Source organism: Abramis brama, assembly GCF_963993115.1.
Source record: "Abramis brama genome assembly, chromosome: 4".
NCBI lineage: Eukaryota > Metazoa > Chordata > Actinopteri > Cypriniformes > Leuciscidae > Abramis > Abramis brama.
Window position 1 is genome coordinate 44054436 of NC_139966.1, and position 18090 is coordinate 44072525.

General features: G+C 39.5%; 1 protein-coding gene across 2 annotated transcripts; it reads right to left on the reverse strand.

Moving 5' to 3' along the window:
• Positions 1-3369: 3369 nt before the first annotated feature.
• On the reverse strand, positions 3370-17878 carry nup37 (nucleoporin 37). Of its 2 annotated transcripts, none has more exons than XM_084111803.1 (10): positions 17754-17878; positions 17155-17359; positions 11382-11506; positions 9977-10049; positions 9528-9622; positions 4541-4631; positions 4181-4362; positions 3821-3871; positions 3644-3737; positions 3370-3565 (listed from the first exon to the last, which is right to left on the reverse strand). In XM_084111803.1, the coding sequence occupies exons 2-10, from the start codon at positions 17308-17310 to the stop codon at positions 3452-3454; spliced, it is 981 nt and encodes a 326-aa protein (XP_083967929.1). In that variant the 5' UTR covers positions 17311-17359; positions 17754-17878; the 3' UTR covers positions 3370-3451. The 2 variants fall into 2 exon arrangements, with proteins under 2 accessions (XP_083967929.1, XP_083967928.1); XM_084111802.1 differs by having other exon boundaries at positions 17155-17326; positions 17754-17866.
• Positions 17879-18090: the final 212 nt, after the last annotated feature.

Consider the following 18090-nt stretch of genomic DNA (forward strand, 5'->3'; position numbering starts at 1 on the left):
GCATTGTTGAATGCAACAAACGGGTTTCGGAAGTAATTCCATTCATTTTCTCCATAGGGGAATTGATTTTGAATGCTAACTTATAAATCTATAAAGACAGACCTACTGTGAGGGTTATTTATAACAATTAAGGGTGTTAATTGTTGGTATATGCTGTTGCTGAAGCCATCAGCCCACTTATTTTTGTAAATAATCATTCAACAGCAGAATTCTTGGTGGGGGAAAAAATCAGTGCATGATGGAGACCTCACTGGTCAAAAATTCTGGGATTTGGATATGCACACGCACATTACCAATGCATTTTGGTAATGTACCAAAATACTGACAAAAGCTCTATAATCTAATAGTATTGTGACAATCAAATCACACAAAAATAACTGTTTAGCACCCACCCACTCCCATGAAGCAGAAGCAGAACGATTTCAAGAACTGAAAGGGGAACCAGAACCAGAATTGTTAAATTTACAATTCCCATTGGTATACATCACTGTTCAACTACTTTTCAGCCATTGGTTATACTAACAAAGGAAGTGAAACCACAAGTCTGGTCCTCAAAAGATTTTATCCAGGAGAACCCTCATGAAATTACATTATCTCCTGGAATCAAAAAGAGCACTCCTTCCTTTTGTTCTTTTCGCTTTGTCTTAAGTAGTGAATAGGATTATGCCTTTGAGCCATGCGGAAGCTCTCAAGTTGGTTGGAGCTGCTTTGATCATGGTGATTTTTTTTAGTCATTAAAACTACTCGCCAACTTTGAAGGCTTAAAGCATTAATCCTTTGAAGGAGGGCTTGCGTAGGCTTTATTCTTAATGACAGAGAGCATCTGCTGGAAGAAATGCCGAAGCGTACTCTATCACAACACTGCCTCTGTAGTGCCATCTTTCCTGCAGGATGACTAAAATATTCCAAAAAAATGATTCTTTCCTTATTGATGCATACTCTAATGCTCTGATTTTGATTAAAAAAGGAATATTCACAGACCTCTGGCACAGCCCTCACTACTAAGTGTAATTTTACCAGCCACCAGATGGCAGTCTTGGGTTAATTTTGATAATTTAAAGTAGATTTTGGAAAGGTGATCATTTACTGTATTATATTTCCTAAAAAATCATTTGAGTTTTTTTTAAAAAGAATTTCTCAATTCTCTTTCAGAAAGTTATTGTATCCTTTGGAATAGTGTCTCTTGTGTGAGAGTATGTGGAAGAGGCTGACATTGATTTCTCCAAGCTATATGCAGCTGGTCCAGCACCAGCCACGTTCAGTGCTACCAAAGCCTTGTTTCAGACCACATTGAACTTATTCAAACAAAGCCAGCAGACCAGGAGAGCAGTAGCATGTTATGATTGCGGATGGTGGTGTGCTTCTAGACTCCAAGAATCATACAGGCTTGTCTTTCGGGCTTGAAAGAGTGTAGGTTCATTTCTCCCCCTTCTTTATGTACCCGTTTCAATCACACCTTAACACCTAGGCACAATATGCCCTACTGTTACAAATGGAGCACATGCAAAATCTCACATGGAAAACTTCTCCAGGGTTGCTACACTTCTTCACCAAAAGTGCTTCAATTTGCTAGTCATGAGGTGCATGCAGAAAAAAAGGAAATTATATCAGAGGACCCCTACAGCCCCTCAATTGTCAATAAGTCTCTTAAAAAAATGTTATGCATGACAAGTCTCAGAGTGTTTGGCATGGTAATGGATATGACAATGTTGATATGGTCTTGGCAGAACATATCTGCTAAGCTGCTGCTGCAGAGCAAGTACAGGACTTGCTACTGTTAATACATACAGGACACACTGCTGTGAGCAAGACATGCTGCTGCTGCTGTACATGAATTACTCATATCAGATCTATACAGGTGGAGCTGGGGAAGGTGGAGGGTTTCTAAAAGCACCTTGCAACTGCTACAGCAAATGCTGACCAAGTATTTGAAGGTTGAGCAGCGAGCTCATTGGCTACTGATACAGCAGGAACCAATCAGCTGTGCCCAATAGAAAAATATGTGATTGCAAGCAGATTGAGTTAAGACCTGGGCTGCGTTCCAGTCCAAAATTGTCATGCCCTTCACTCGCTAACTTCTCTCTGTCTCGTTCACTCGGATGTACGTCATTGCTTACGTTGAATGAGTGCCCACTACTGGCGGAACCTTTGCAATAGGCTGAATTGGAACGTGCTAAGCCCTTGATCACTTAGAATCCACTATGGGGTTGATTTTATTTTTTTTATTTTTCCCTTACGAAATTGTTTAATGCAGCATTCTATATGTATATAGGTGTGTTTGTGTAATAATATATCATAGAGTTGTTTGTGGTGGGGTAAATTAAATGCAATATGCGTTGACGTCACAATCGTGTTGCATTGTGGTATATGGAGCTGCCTGAAGTGTACATATGAAGTAGACTCGCTCCCTCTGTCAAAATCGAGGGAGCGAGGGTCTGTCCATATAAACTTCCCTCGTCCACTTCATGAAGTGGAACACACTTCAAAATGGCGGCAGGGATTCCCCCGAGGGGAAGTTCTTAGGGAAGTTCGCAAGTATGTGTCTAAAAGTGGACTGGACTATTTGCTTGTGCCATCCAGTTTCATGACAGAACTCTGCATTTATTGTCATGAGGTGCGATTCTCCAAAAAAGTAATGATTTATGAATTAATAAATAATGGTATTTGTAAATAATACTTTAACTTAAAAAATACATTCAAGGTATAAGAATAAAACCAACATAAATAGAGAGCATATTTTTAAAAACTTAGTACATGAAAAAAATCTGAAACTCATTTTTTTAGTGTGTGTTCTTATTTGTCATTGACCCAACTTTTCTACCTTTTGGCCTCACACCTTCCTACCCACACAACTGACCTGAGAGAACCCTTGTTCCCCCCTTTGAGAGTCTACTGCGTTTTTCTTGGAAAAGCACGGCTCACGTCGTCTTGTGTTCCCCTTGCACTACAGTTTCCCATGCTTGTCTTCAACTTCAGGGTTCAACTGTTGAAGCACAAATAGCATTGCGTCTATCTCCCCCACCACACATGCGTCACGGTCGAGTGGAGGAAGTTCCCCTGTAGTGTAAGGAATGGGACTGCATATTATTATCCTGGTGGAGTCAGTGAGACAGTCTATATGAGCACCTGTACAGAGTTTTTTTTCTCACACTCAATCGTTCTGCAATGAAAACTGCCAGCTCCTGCCGTTTGGCGACCTTTGGCTCAACTTTAAGCCAGCTTGGCAGAACACCACACCAAAAACACTGATACAATGCTTCGCAGAAAAAGGGGAAAAAATTGGGGAGAGAGAAAAGTGTCTCATTTCCCACAATTGTTAGTCTGAGTTCTAACCCAAGTGACCTATAAAATAAGACACAGTGGAGTAAGTACAGTGACAGCGCATGAAAAATATGACTTTATTTATTGAAAAAGTAAAACAGAAAAACTCTCCAGTTGAATTCTATCCAGGTTACATCTCCGTCATCCAGAAGAACAGCTTTCGGTCCCCACCGACAACGCAAAGAGGTAGGGTCTTATGCCAGCTTAGACCAGCCCCCACAGACGCTGAACCAATCATCACAGGCTGCAATGACAATTGTGTACCATAAGGCTTGAGGTAGGTAGGTAACACATAAACAAACAAGTAAGTCATTTTACAAACCTGTGGATGGCCCAGGTGATGCACCAATAACTGACTGTTTATTTTTCCTGGATAGCCTGTGGTGGCGAAAAGATTCTCATTTGCCCTTGACCATCTGTAGAAGAGAGGCCACCAGCATTATAGTCATGAACGCAGTCCAACAAATAATGAATGATCTGATCTTTAGTAAAAATGTACCTGAAATGTCTCGCCTTCCCAACATGAGCTGGCCTCTTCTCAAGTGGATAACTACAGGCAAAACACATCAGTATCATTTACAGACAGTTTAATTCACTCCTACATTACAGCATGGTCCAAAAAAACTGCTCATTTGAATGTTGTTATGGTGATTCAGTGTGGAGGAGCTCATGTAAGACTTAAAATCTTGATTCTCAGGAAGATAAACTAAATTAAATAGAACAGGGGAGATAGTAGACAATATGCCTGGGTCATGCTGACTGCACAAAAAAATTAAAATCTGCTTTAAAAGTAACTCACTGCAAAAACACAACACACTTTGAACAATGACGTTGACCACAGAGACAAAGTTGTGTTTACCTGGAGCGGGTAATGTCCCAGATCACCCAATCATTGGACACCACAGCTCCAACCTTAATAGTGTTTGTGAGACACCAGTCAGCTGACATGAGTGGCATCTGCCCGCTGTCCAGAGACAGAATGGCATGTTGTGTAACAAGGTCATAGAACCGTATAGTGCCTTTCTTCTCCGCCACCATCAACTGTAACAAATGAAGATATATTGATTTATTTTGATATACAGTGGAATCCACAAGTCTGAAACCACACTGAAAATCTGGGACTCAAAATCAAATTTGACCCTAGAAAAAAAAAAATTAAAGAATGAATGTTATGAAATAAAAGTATACATAAGTTCTCTACAAGACTTTTGTTTCTGACCTTACAGATGTCCTCGGGGTGCCAACAGACGCTTACACCGGGGGAACGCAGTCTGAATGAAGTGGTTTCATTGCCATCAAGGTCCCACACTCTTCAGGAAGGAAAGCAACAATATAATTTTCAGGTAAATACAATACAAAATGCAGAGATAGATTTTGAGGTGAATTATGTTACAGCTGTCCACATGGTTCATTCTGAATGATGGCCAAAAGATAGTACTTGATAGTCAAAACATAAAATCTCTGGAAAAACTACTAGGGAGTGAAACAAACCATGTGCACTTTTAACTTTGTGGATGTTCTTTTTAATTGTTTCCCTATTTTAGTGTCCGTTGTGTTAAGAAATTCACAATCTAATCCAAATTATAAGTGGCGCAATAAAATCGGAGGTCACAGTGACAAAGGAAATGGGCCAGCAACAGGAAAAAAGACTGAGGCCATAAATGGGTTATTACATCACCCCTGTCCTCATGTGTTCTTACCCTTTCAAAGGCATACACAAACTAAAAAAAGAACTGTCAGAACCAGGACACTAATCAAAAGCAGCATAATCATAATAAGAGCTCAATTAGGCACAGAAAAAAAGCCAGATGCTAAAAATAACTTCCCGTCAATGCAAAACCATAAACCACTAACCTAAAATAAAACAACAGGATGACATAAGACTACAGAGTTTGAATACAACTTCAATAGATTCAACATATTTCAACCAATAGATGAGTAGACAGTAGTGATATATTATCATTCAGGGCTATATTATCATCAGTATGCGTGTACCTTGGGAATCAAACCTATGACCTCGGAGTTGTTAGCACCATGCTCGACTAGTTGAACTACAGGAACCCTTTCCTGCAGCTGAACTGGAGTTCCAGTGAGAAGCAGGATTGCCAATACCTCCCAGCCTTTTCTTCCCAGGCACAGAAGACTTTCACTCCAAATCTGCTTCTTGAAGTTTGTGAAGGCACGCTAGGGCAAGTAAAGGTACAGCAAGAGGCCTGCAAGCAGACGCAATAAATCATCTGGACGGAGAAGACTGGAGATCAGATTCTGGATGGTTTCACTGAAGATCAGATCTTGGGTTTACCACATCACAGAGGCCCGAGTGAAGAGAACCACAATTTCCCTCAAATGAGTTAGAACTGTGGAGGTTTTCTGGGAAAGCATGGGGGAAGAGAAAGAGGGAAAAAAAGAAGCCCTCCATTAATAGGAAAGACGCACAACCGCTTAGTTGATGAGGTCATTGAGAAGTCTTCATCAAATTAAGGCCAAAAGCACTCCAAAGCCTGTCTGAATGTCAACCGTGCAGTTGGGTAGATTAATATCTTCAGCTGGGCGGTACTTGGAGGACATGCCTCATGCTCAACAGCTCCCAGACAGGGGTCTTTGTAAGCACCTAAGCTCTGTCCAACACATTTGCCAGGAACTCCTGAACTGTCTCCCTGCGTCTGGGGCATCTCTGCTCTGATCAAGCTCATTTGAGTGAGGTTTCAGACCACACCACACAAACATGGTTAAAACCCATTTACTCAGAACCCCTCGCCAAGCAAGAGTTCAATTGCACGCAAAACCAAAACCGCCAGCCCTGACTATCGCCAGGGTATTCAAGGCGGCGAAAAGTCAGCTCTCTACAACCCTGACAAAGCCAAATGAGGATTAAGACACTAAGCACACAAAAAAGTGGGAAGCATCACAAACAATATACTGCTACTATTGCGTAAGGCTCTTCAATGACTGACGCAGCATTGTGGGATAACACGCAACAGCCATGTACAATACGAGTTGAAAGAGATGGAAGTGTTTGAAGTCACGGAAGATCTAAGAGGGAAAACAAGGGGAGGGTCTGTCTGGCTTGTCTGTGTTTTCCCACACTGCACAACCGGGAAGCTGAGCGGAGCGTGTGATGTGATTTTTAGGATGGGGCAGGGGTGAGAAATGCTGAAATTGAGTTAAGAACTGTTGAAACAAACATTTATGGTGGTGACCAGGTCAGTGGCTAATTCCTTGTCAAATATGATGTGAATAACAGTTCAGACCTGACCTGTTTAAAACAACAGTGTTGGAAGTTTTGTTTACGTTCAGGTGCTCTCAGCAGCCAAAATGAGACTTTTTTGTGGTCTAGAATAATTGAATCAATCATGAAGGGTATGAAAAGTTTAAAACCTCACACAGAACCTAGAGGACAAAACTAACCTGAAAACAGCCATCGTCACCAGACTCACATAATGGATTGGTTTCAAAACCTAGTAAGCTGGTTTATAGTAGTACCTAGTGCATATTACTACATTTAGGGTACATATTCTAAGGTACAAAGTACAAACGTGGCTCTTTAGGGGTACTGCCCCAGTAACAAGTTGTTGTACTTCTAAAGGTAAAATTTTTGCACATTTCTTCTGACAGTATAGACAGTCTTTTAAGGCATCACATGCACCTTTGAAAGGTGGTACCAAACCGTAAGCAGCAACATTTTGATGCCTTCCAAGATACCTTGGCTTGCATCTATAAAATTCTAAGACAGCACCAAATGTATCCTTCTTAGATGAGAAGTTATGTGTCATCAGTTTAGCAGCATAGTAAAGCCAAACTCTATTGCGGGTTTGTCCAGACCTTCTTCTGGAGGAGCATCTTCCTGCAATTTAACTCCAGCCTGCTCCAATACACCTGTCTTATTTGTAGTCAAATCTCCTGTGCCCATTACACGATGAGTGCTATTTGTTTTTCAAGTGAAGTTGCTACCTAGGTTTCAAATAAGTTACTTCTGATGTTCTATTTTGGATAAAACGATGTTTCTATATAACAGAACACTCCTTGCATTATCTGTCATCCTCTAGAACAGAAGGTGTGCCTAATTCTCCTACAGTGAACTCTGTCAACTCAGCATTTCCTTGTGTGACCTGCACTCCCAACAGTAATCAAAGGAAACAAGCTGCACTCTTTTCTCAGCACACACACACACACACACACACACACACACACACGTAACACTAGAGGAGATCTGAAACTGCTTGATTTTGAGGCGATTCTATAATTGAGGTGGTTAATTCATCCTCAATGGCAATATCTTAAAAGGCAGGAAAGATAAAGCTTATGTGAACTTATGTGAAAGAACAACTCTGCAGAAAAGAACAATGCATTTCAATGTTTTCAGATAAGGCTGCACTGCTGCAGACCAACTGAGGCTTGCTGGATAAGCAAGTTAAGAACCATTGTATGGACACGACCATACTAGCATCCCATGCTGGGGACCAGCATCCCAAACATATGCTGCTGAATAGAAAAGTTGATCTTTTCAGCAGGGAAAGTGTCACACATGCAAAAACATTCCAGCTGAAAGCCAGATTTGTATCAAACGCAGTTTGTGTGGCCTGACTGGAAAAGGTTCACTCTTTCTCTAACATTAACCTGATCTTTCTCTTGTTCCACCTCGCTGTTCCTCCTGCGTCCCATTTTTTCTCAACGTGACAGAATTTAAATCTTTCTGCAGATGGAGCGCTCTACTGTTTTCTCTGGCTCCACAGGAGAGGGAGACTGAGGCTTACGGCGGATGTTTCCTGCTTCGATCCCTTCAGTGGCCCCTCTTCCTCTCCAACCAAACACACTCTGACACAAAATCTACTGACCAAAGCAACATATATCAACTATCTGCCTCTAAATTCTGATGGGCATGTGTAAAGTATGGGGGGCACAATGGGTAACATTTGTCTGTTTTCCTTGCGAGCATGACCACAACGAGACACCAAATCTCAAATCATGATATCAAATCTCTCATTTGAGCTGGCAGTTCAGGATTAGTAATATATGGTAACTGCAGTGGTTTGCACCTTACTGTGCTGTCGGGTGGGCCATGATTTATTCATAAGAAATGGTTACTATTTAATCAAAATAATAAGCTGCTTCTCCCTGGGCCAGTCTTAGGGGTGTTAGGGATTACAAAAGGGGTTTCAGCACATCCAGGATCCAGCCGAGAGAAGAAGCCCATTATTGCCGAAGCTGAAAACTGAAACGGTCTCATCTCCTACTGTGATAAAGATCAGCGATTCCTCCTTTCATCACAGCCTGAAGCCCCACCAACATCAATAAAACAGCTGCGAGAAGAGCGATGGACCGAGAGCACTCTTATTCTCAATGGCGCACCACCCCTATGATGAGTGTATGAAAACATTATCGCAGCGCAATGGGTCAGTGCTAACATGGGTTCACATGCTGACACAGGCGCTGTGTGCACCAAGAAATGCACTGGATTCAGAGCAGAGCTTCAAGCATGCTGATCCCAGCACAGACCTGATGGAGAAGATGATGGTTAATATCAAACAAAGGATGTAATATCTACAAGGCAATGGCACAGAAATTGCAAAATCACCTGATCATGTTGAGGAAGCATGGTTACACCATCCAAATTTAAGACGTATACCATAAAACTGTCATGGCAAGGTCTGCATAAAGGATCCAGTTGCTGAAATTTGGATCTCTATAAGGAAAACTACCGTCTTGGTCCTCATCCACCTTGAAGCCATTAAGGTTTGCAAGCTGGGAAGACTAAAGAGTTGTGGCAGGCCACAGCACTACAACATCCAGGTGTGTCAGTTACATGGTTCTGACGCAAAAGGGAAGACCCGAGACTCCAGGAGTGCTCTCTTACATTACCTCTGACTGCCAGGAAACCGCACTTACCTCAGTGGCTGATTGGTGGGGCCACATTCAAGAAGCTCGTTAACTGTGGCCGTGGAGAGGAAAAGCCATGGCTACTGATTGGATTTCCACGTTTAACCAATTACTTAGAAAAACTGTGCGAGCAAGTGGCGGTTGACGCTTACGCAGAGCAACGGCGAGCCATGTTGTGTTTAGTGTTGGGTTTCAGTGTGGAAATTTGGTCAAGACTTTCTGCATCATTAACAGAGAACAGAACACACTCACACACACACACACACACACACACACATATATATTTTCACTTTCACACACTCATACACTCGGACTAAAGTGCAACTAACCTGCAAGTGTGGTCATCGCTGACAGAGGCTATTTGCTTTCCTTCTGCAGGCTCAAACACTAGATGATTGATGTAGCTGGTGTGGCCTTCCATCAACTAGGCAACACAAGAAATCAAAAAAATTGGAATACAACATTCATACAGTGAACAAGTCAGCCAAGGACAAAGACAAACTTTTCCGTATAGATAGATGGGTGTGCAGTCAACATCTTGACATTATATATATTGATATTTTTCAGCCTTTTGATAATATTTGTGAACCTTGAGTGATGATGCTCATGTATAGTTCAATTGATTTTTCATTTGAATAAATTCAGACCTTTTGAACTGATTCAAGGAAATTAATCAAATTTCAAATCAAATCATTTTGATACTGACACATTGTGTAATTTTATAACACCAGCAGAATCATTGCTAATATACTGGGAATTTTCAACAAGAAAGAGCTACCTTTACATCACAGTTGTTTTGGAGATTGGATGTCCACAGCCTGATTTTTTTGTCTGCCGCTGTGGTGCAAAGCCTGAAACAGGAGCAAATTATTATTTATTTATTTTTAAATAAAACACTGCATTTAGCCACCATCATGTATGTGGGTGTGTAATAAACCACAGTCAGAATATAAAACACTGGAGAGATTAAAAATGTTAAAGACATACAACTGAAGTCAGAATTTCATCACGCCATTTTCACATTTGTCTGTTCAAAAATCCAACCAAACCCAATAAAACAGCTCTGACACTAATCAGGAGCAGCAATTATTCACACAATTACACTAACTCACCTCTGACAAGAAAAACACTTTCAGTTAGAGAATCGCACGCACATTTTAATGTTACTATACCACACACAGACACAAAATCTTCTTACATCCTCAAACAAATAAGAATCACATGAGTTCTTGCCATGAAAGGTCCAATTACAATCACAAAGTTCTATCAACATGTTCATTTGCGAGTTGTCTTTGGCTAGATTGTTGCGCAGATGGCGTAACATCACAATGATACCAATCATTTACATGCCAGCAGTACAGGCAGTCAACCAGTCAATAACCTCTGACTCTATCAACCCACACGTCCAGGAAACATTAATAAGATCTCTAGTACTCCATTCCCAAGAGGTACATCTACAATGAAGAAGAAAATAAACTCAAATAAGGGGCAGTGCACATAGTTAAGCACGCTACACCTTCCGCTCTGACCACAGCATGGCCAGGAAATAACTCTGCCCTTCCCATGCTGCTAAAGCTACAGGAAACTTCCCCACCGGGAGCAGAACACTCCCAAGTTCACAGCTTAAGGAAGGACATGTCAGACTGACAACATCTTATTAAATTCTTGATACAAACCAGATCAAACTAAAGCTGTGACAGACACTTTCCACTGCTTGACATGAACATACAAATCTTGGTAATTAATTGATCCCTGGAAAATGGGTCTAGTGATAAAAACATTCTGAGAAAGCACATTTATTTGAACAAAAATTAGTATGTTTGTGCATGTGTGGTAAAATATCTCAACTCTCAAATATCGCAATTGACTCAGACATCAATTAGGAAGGGAAATTCAATAGTGCAATAAAGAGAAAGCATATTTATCTTAACATTTAAAAGAATATCAGGATTTGTGCGGTAAAATAAATCAATTATCATATGCTGTGTCTGAGCCTCTAATGAAGAGAATGAACCCGGCTGTAGATGAAAAACTGTATGGTGTCTGGCATCAAGACCTGTGCTCCTTCTATAGATCATCATAATTCCACATCTTCTATTACAAACACAAAGTCACATTATAATCTATCAGTCTCATTCGGTTTCAGCCCTGCATAAATAAGCAGTACGCGTTCAAAGCCGTACCTGATGACTGGAGGGAGCTTGTCCAGACGGGTTTCAGGGCTCCATGCGATGGCATCCACGCGTACTCCATGCATGAATACTTGCAAAGAGGTGAACTCTACTCCCTCGACCTCTGTGTCTTCCTCCTGCACAAATACAAATAACTAGGCTGTGGGCACCATCACTCAAATGTAGTGTCAATGCAGACAAGACTAGATCTGTTGGCTAGGCACCATCCTGGTAGAAAGAGTGTTTTCTTTTATAGATAGATATGAATGGTTACATTCGGAACAGTATACTATTTCTCTAGGATGCATACAATGTACTTTGGCAGCATCTGAAATCGCATACTCGCTGAGTAGGTACTTCTTTTTTTAACAAGCATTTACTTTGCCACAGTTCAAATCAAGTATCAAATCAAGTATATTTGTATAGCGCTTTTCACAATACAGATTGTATCAAAGCAGCTTCACAGTATTAAATTAAAATTAAATAATACAACAAGGTTTGTTTCTAGTGGAATTTATTGATTGATAGAATAAAATTAAATATCCCCCAAATATCCCCAACTGAGCAAGCCAAAGGCAACAGTGGCAAGGAACCGAAAAAACTCCATCAAGTGACCTAATGGTGTCCTAAAACTCCATCAGGTGACCTAATGGAGAAAAAAAAAACCTTGGGAGAACCCAGGCTCAGTCGGGGGCCAGTTCTCCTCTGGCATTTATGAACTAGAGGCCGGATTGTAGTTTGAACTGTAAGATTAACAATATTATATGAATGCCTGGCCGAAAAGATGCGTCTTTAATCTAGTTTTAAACTGGGAGAGCGAGTCCGAGCAACGAACAGTATCAGGAAGACTATTCCAGAGTTTCGGAGCCAAATGTGAAAATGCTCTCCCTCCTTTGGTTGATCTGGATATCCTAGGTATGACCAAAAGCCTCGAATTTATTGATCTTAAAGCGTGCGATGGATTATAGGGCGATAGAAGATCCGTTAAATAGACTGGAGCTAAGCCGTTTAGGGCTTTATAAGTCAGTAGCAATAACTTATAATTAATACGGAACTTTATAGGTAGCCAATGTAGTGATGATAAAATCGGTGTTATGTGATCATATTTTCTTGATCTAGTAAGAACTCTAGCAGCTGCATTTTGGACTAACTGTAGCTTGTTTATTGAGGATGCAGGACAACCAGCTAATAAAGCATTACAGTAATCTAGTCTCGAGGTCATGAATGCATGAACTAACTTTTCTGCATCAGAAACTGATAGCATATTACGTAGCTTAGCAATGTTTCTAAGGTGGAAAAAGGCTGTTTTTGTAACATACGAAATATGATTTTCAAAAGACAGGTTACAATCGAGTATAACACCCAGGTCTTTTACTGTAGAGGATAAAGTAACAGGACATCCTACGATGTCAAAGTTGTATTGTGAGAGGTTCTGTGGGCGGTTTTTTGAACCGATAAGTAGTACCTCTGTCTTGTCTGGATTTAATAAAAGAAAATTACGCGTCATCCAATCTTTTATATCTTTAACACACTCTGTCAATTTGGATAATTTAGCGTTTTCATCCGGCCGTGATGAAATATATATTTGAGTGTCATCAGCATAACAATGGAAACTAATTCCATGTTTCCTTATAATATTTACAAGTGGCATCATATATATTGAGAATAATAGAGGGCCCAACACAGATCCCTGCAGCACTCCATAGTTTACTGGAGTTATGATCTAAACCAGCTTAATGCTTGTCCTTGAACACCAGTATAATTTTGTAGTCGATCTAAGAGTATTGTGTGATCTATAGTATCGAACGCAGCACTTAGATCAAGTAAAACTAGTATTGAGATACAGCCTTGGTCAGAAGCTAAAAGTAAATCATTTGTGATTTTAACAAGCGCAGTTTCAGTGCTATGATGCGGCCTGAATCCTGACTGAAACTTTTCATAGATATCATTTTCTTGCAAGAAAGAGCCCAGTTGAGCGGACACAACTTTTTTCTAGTATTTTAGACATAAATGGAAGATTTGAAATGGGTCTATAATTTGCTAGATTATTATGATCTAATTGTGGTTTCTTAATGAGAGGTTTTATAACTGCCAGTTTAAATGTTCTTGGAACATGACCTAAAGATAAAGATGAGTTAATAATATTGAGGAGAGGCTCTTCCACTACAGGTAACACTTCTTTCAGTAGTTTAGTTGGTATAGGATCTAATAAACATGTTGTTGTTTTAGATGAAGTGATAAGTTTATTTAACTCTTTTTGTTCTATAGTTGTAAAGCACTGTAATTGTTCTTGCTGGGTGATAATTGAGGCTGAATTATAAGGCGCGATTGAGGACTGAACATTTACAATTGTGGTTCTGATGTTTTCTATTTTCTCAGTGAAGAAGTTCATGAAATCATTACTACTAAACTGTAACGGGATATTTTGTTCGGGTGACGTCTGTTTATTTGTTAGTCTAGCCACGGTGTTAAATAAAAACCTAGGATTGTTTTGGTTATTTTCTATTAGTTTGCGGAGGTGCTCAGCCCTGGCCGCTTTTAGGGCCTTTTTATAACGTGACATACTGTCTTTCCACGCGATTCTAAAGACCTCTAAATTAGTTTGTTTCCATTTACGCTCTAAATTACGGGTTTCTCTCTTTAGAACATGCGTAGTATTGTTGTACCATGGTGCTTTAATTTTCTCTCTGACCTTTTTTAATTTAATGGGTGCAACAACATCCAATGTTCTAGAGAGAATGGTGCTCATAGTGCTAGTTAGTTCTAGTTCATCTGTTTGTTTGGGTTCAGGCAGCAGCTGAGACAGATTAGATAAGCAATTTGAGAAATTATTGGATGGAAGGATTGTTCTGCCTGGTCGATAACGCGGCGCAGCATGACATATTACAGCAGTATGTAATATGCAAGTTACCAAGTAATGGTCAGTGACATCATCACTTTGTGGAATGATATCTATATCGGTTGGATCGGTTCCATATGATATAATTAAATCGAGTGTGTGATTAAGACGATGAGTTGGTCCGGTGACGTTTTGCTTGACCCCAAAGGAATTTAATAAATCTATAAACGCAGCCCCTAACGCATCATTTGAATTATCTACGTGTATGTTAAAATCTCCAACAATTAATGCTTTATCTACATTGACCAATAGATCTGAGAGAAAATCTGCAAACTCTTTTAGGAAATTAGCGTAAGGCCCAGGCGGTCTATATACGGTAGCCAAGGCTAAAGATAATATGGATTTTTTTCTAACATCTAAGAGCGTAACATTTAGTACAAGTACTTCAAACGAAATAAACTTATAACCCGTTTTCTGAGTAACATTGAGAATATCTCTATAGATTGTTGCAACACCGCCGCCACGACCAATCAGACGGGGTTCATGTTTATAGGAGTATCCAGATGGAGTAGACTCATTTAGACCGAAATAATCATTTGGTTTAAGCCAGGTTTCAGTAAGGCAAAGTACATCGAAGCTATTTTCTGTGACTATTTCATTTACAATAACTGCCTTAGGTGTGAGTGATCTAATGTTTAGAAGACCTAGCTTTAAAAATTGTTTTTGTTTACTAATAGCAACCTTTTCTGTTTTAATAACAATTAGATTTTATACAATTGTTTATTAGATATACAGTTAAAAAGTATATTTTATGTAGTATGAATGTCTATAGTTTGAACTACAATCATCATGTGACCTACAGCATGGCTTCACTGCCTATCCAGTGGCCTCATACGATAGTAAACCGTCCATTACATGCGAACACTGTTTTATGAATACTGTAAATTCGGACATACTATTTTCACACACTGCTTTTTGCCGACTATATTAAAGGGAAGTATGCATATTAGAATGCCGTGATTATGCAATTTCTGAATGTCTACAAATCCTAGACAACCTACTACTTTTGCCAAAATAGGTAGTATACAATATCCCAGAAATGTATTCGAATTGACCTTTAAAGGGATAGTTCACCCAAAAAGGACAATTCTGTCATTAATTACTCACCCTCATGTCACTCCAAAGTAAACCCGTAAGACTTTCGTTCATCTTCAGAGCACAAATTACGATTTTTTTGATGAAATCTGAGCGATTTCTGTCCCTCCATTGACAGATACGCATCTACCACTTTGAAGCTTCAAAAAGCTCATAAAGAGATCGTAAAACCAATCCATATGAACTGATCAGTTTAGTCCAAATTATCCGAAGAAACTCAATCGCTTTATGTGATGAACAGATTGAATTTAGGCTTTTAGTCACATATACATATCGACCAGCGAACATAAACAGAAGCTCAACCGAACCTACTTGACACGCAAGAACAAACCTCTTGCGGAAGCTCAAACATGCTGCGTAAAGCCCTGTTCACACCGCCAGCGACACGCAGCGAAAAAACGACACAATCCCATTCATTTCAATGGAGCGCTGGCGACTTCCGGCGACATGAGCGACAGTGACCGTTGGCGACAGAATGTGGGGCTGTCAAGCGTTCATAAATTTCAACTTTATGCAAATGAGAAGCAATTTTCGCGAGCGACAACCAATAGGAAAGAATACTTTCAGTGGAGCTCACGTCACTGTCTCGAGTGCAGGCAAGACAGAAGAGTTCAAGGGCGATTTCACTGTTTTATATTATTTGACTGTAACCACATACATTGATATAATAAAATGATGCATGGAAAAGAAACTGTCAACAGTCTCAGTGAGTTTAATTCATACATTTATAGTTCGAGTGTTGTAATTTTATGATGCAATTTTAGCATTGCTGCAGTTCCGCTGCATTATGTTGACTATTAGGGACAAGAAAATTGATTATCTGTCAAATTCGAATGACGTTTTAGTGATTTATGACAGTATGAGTGAGTTTAATTTGTTGATTGATTGATCGTTAATCTAGTAACGTTAAATGATTTAATCCACTGAACACTGCTGTGGTAATATAAAAACACTCTCCCAACAGCAGACTGTTACGGGATGCGGGGCTTCACACACGAGAATGAATATCATTGGTTCTCGCACATCAAGCAAACATGCTTGAGCTTCCGTTTACCATAACTGGTGTGCGAGTTGGTAAATGTTTATATGTGAAAGCCTAAATTCAATCTGTTCATCATATAAAGCGATCATGTCTCTTCAGAAAAAAATTGGAATAAACTACTCAATTCATATAGATTAGTTTTACGATCTCTTTATGATATTTTTGAAGTGTCTAAGTGGGTAGTTGCGTAGCTGTCAATGGAGGGACAGAAAGGAAAAAGATATTAATTTGAAAAGTCTTACGGGTTTAGAACGACATGAGGGTTAGTAATTAATGACAGAACTTTCATTTTTGTTTGAACTATCCCTTTAATTTCAAGTGTGATGAATGAACATAACGCATAATACTTTTAAGAGCTGCTTTAAGAGTTTTTTTCCCCCCAAACGTCCAATATAAAATAATGACATTTAAATTCGATATGCAACTTATAGTTGGTAGCAAAATATTTTGTCAGTATACATACACAATTACATGCAAGCACAGGTGTTTACTTTTGTCAGCAAAACTGCTTGTGTCCACCTTGCATCCGCATACTATCCACCCTATATAGTATTAAAGATTAGTTCGTATGTAGGGTGTTTTGTCCCACCTGTGATCAAATACACCTGAACTGGTTCATCAATGTTCAAATCACAGACAGGTGTGCTGGAGATGGATTGTAGTGAGGTAACGTTAGATCTCCAGGAAGGTTATAGATTTTAGAGTGCCCTTGTCACAGATTGATCAGTCTGGTGGACAACTGTTCTTACCTTAAAACGACAAGTGCCCACGACCACATACTGGTTTCCTCCATACGCCAGGAGTGACGCAGGTGAGCCACAGTCATATGGACTGAACTCCACTACATGAACATAGTCCTCGCAGGGCACTGTGTAGGTTGCAGAGCGAACTGTATCATCTGGCATCTTCCATCAAACGAATCTTTATTATTTGGATGAAAAGGAGTTACTTTTCCTTTATAAATAAGTAACAAGGGGAAAAAAAAATTAAAATGCATTTTATTTGGAGGAAATGGTTAACAAAAGTTCACTAAGTATTACAATGTATCTAATGTGCTGTAATAGGATGAAATGTGTGCTGTGCAGAAACTCATTAAAAAAAATATAGCTTCAAATATATTTGTATAATAAACTCTAGAACTTAATCTCTACTGTACCTCATTCATGTTATGTAGTAATAATAATAATGAATGCATTACTATTTATTTACGCTCTCCACACACTTTCACTGTCGAAGTTGTAAGTGTGTGAACTACACTTCTTTCAGTTCAGAGACAGCACACTGATGTGTAACGAGTCTAGACGATTCATGCGCATGAAAATAAATATTAAAGCTTTATACGACAAACCTGGGATAACTTTATGAAGATCGTCTGGTCGAATAAGTGAACGCTGGCAAATGAAACACATGCGGTGATTGTTTTCAGCGCGCTTTCTGGTCACGTGATCGCGTTTGTTTTCTTCCAGGTTAGTGACGTAATCATGACGCAAGCCCATAGAAATATCATGATTTTTTTGGCTCATTTGAAAAAAGATGTATTAATCCACTTCTTTATTTAATTTTTTTTTTTGTACCCCTGCACAACTTCATTTATATTTTGTTGTTAACATAAATAATCGTACATTTGGACATTCTAAATGTTTTACTGATCTTATTATTGTGGAAATGCTTAATAAAATGTACAA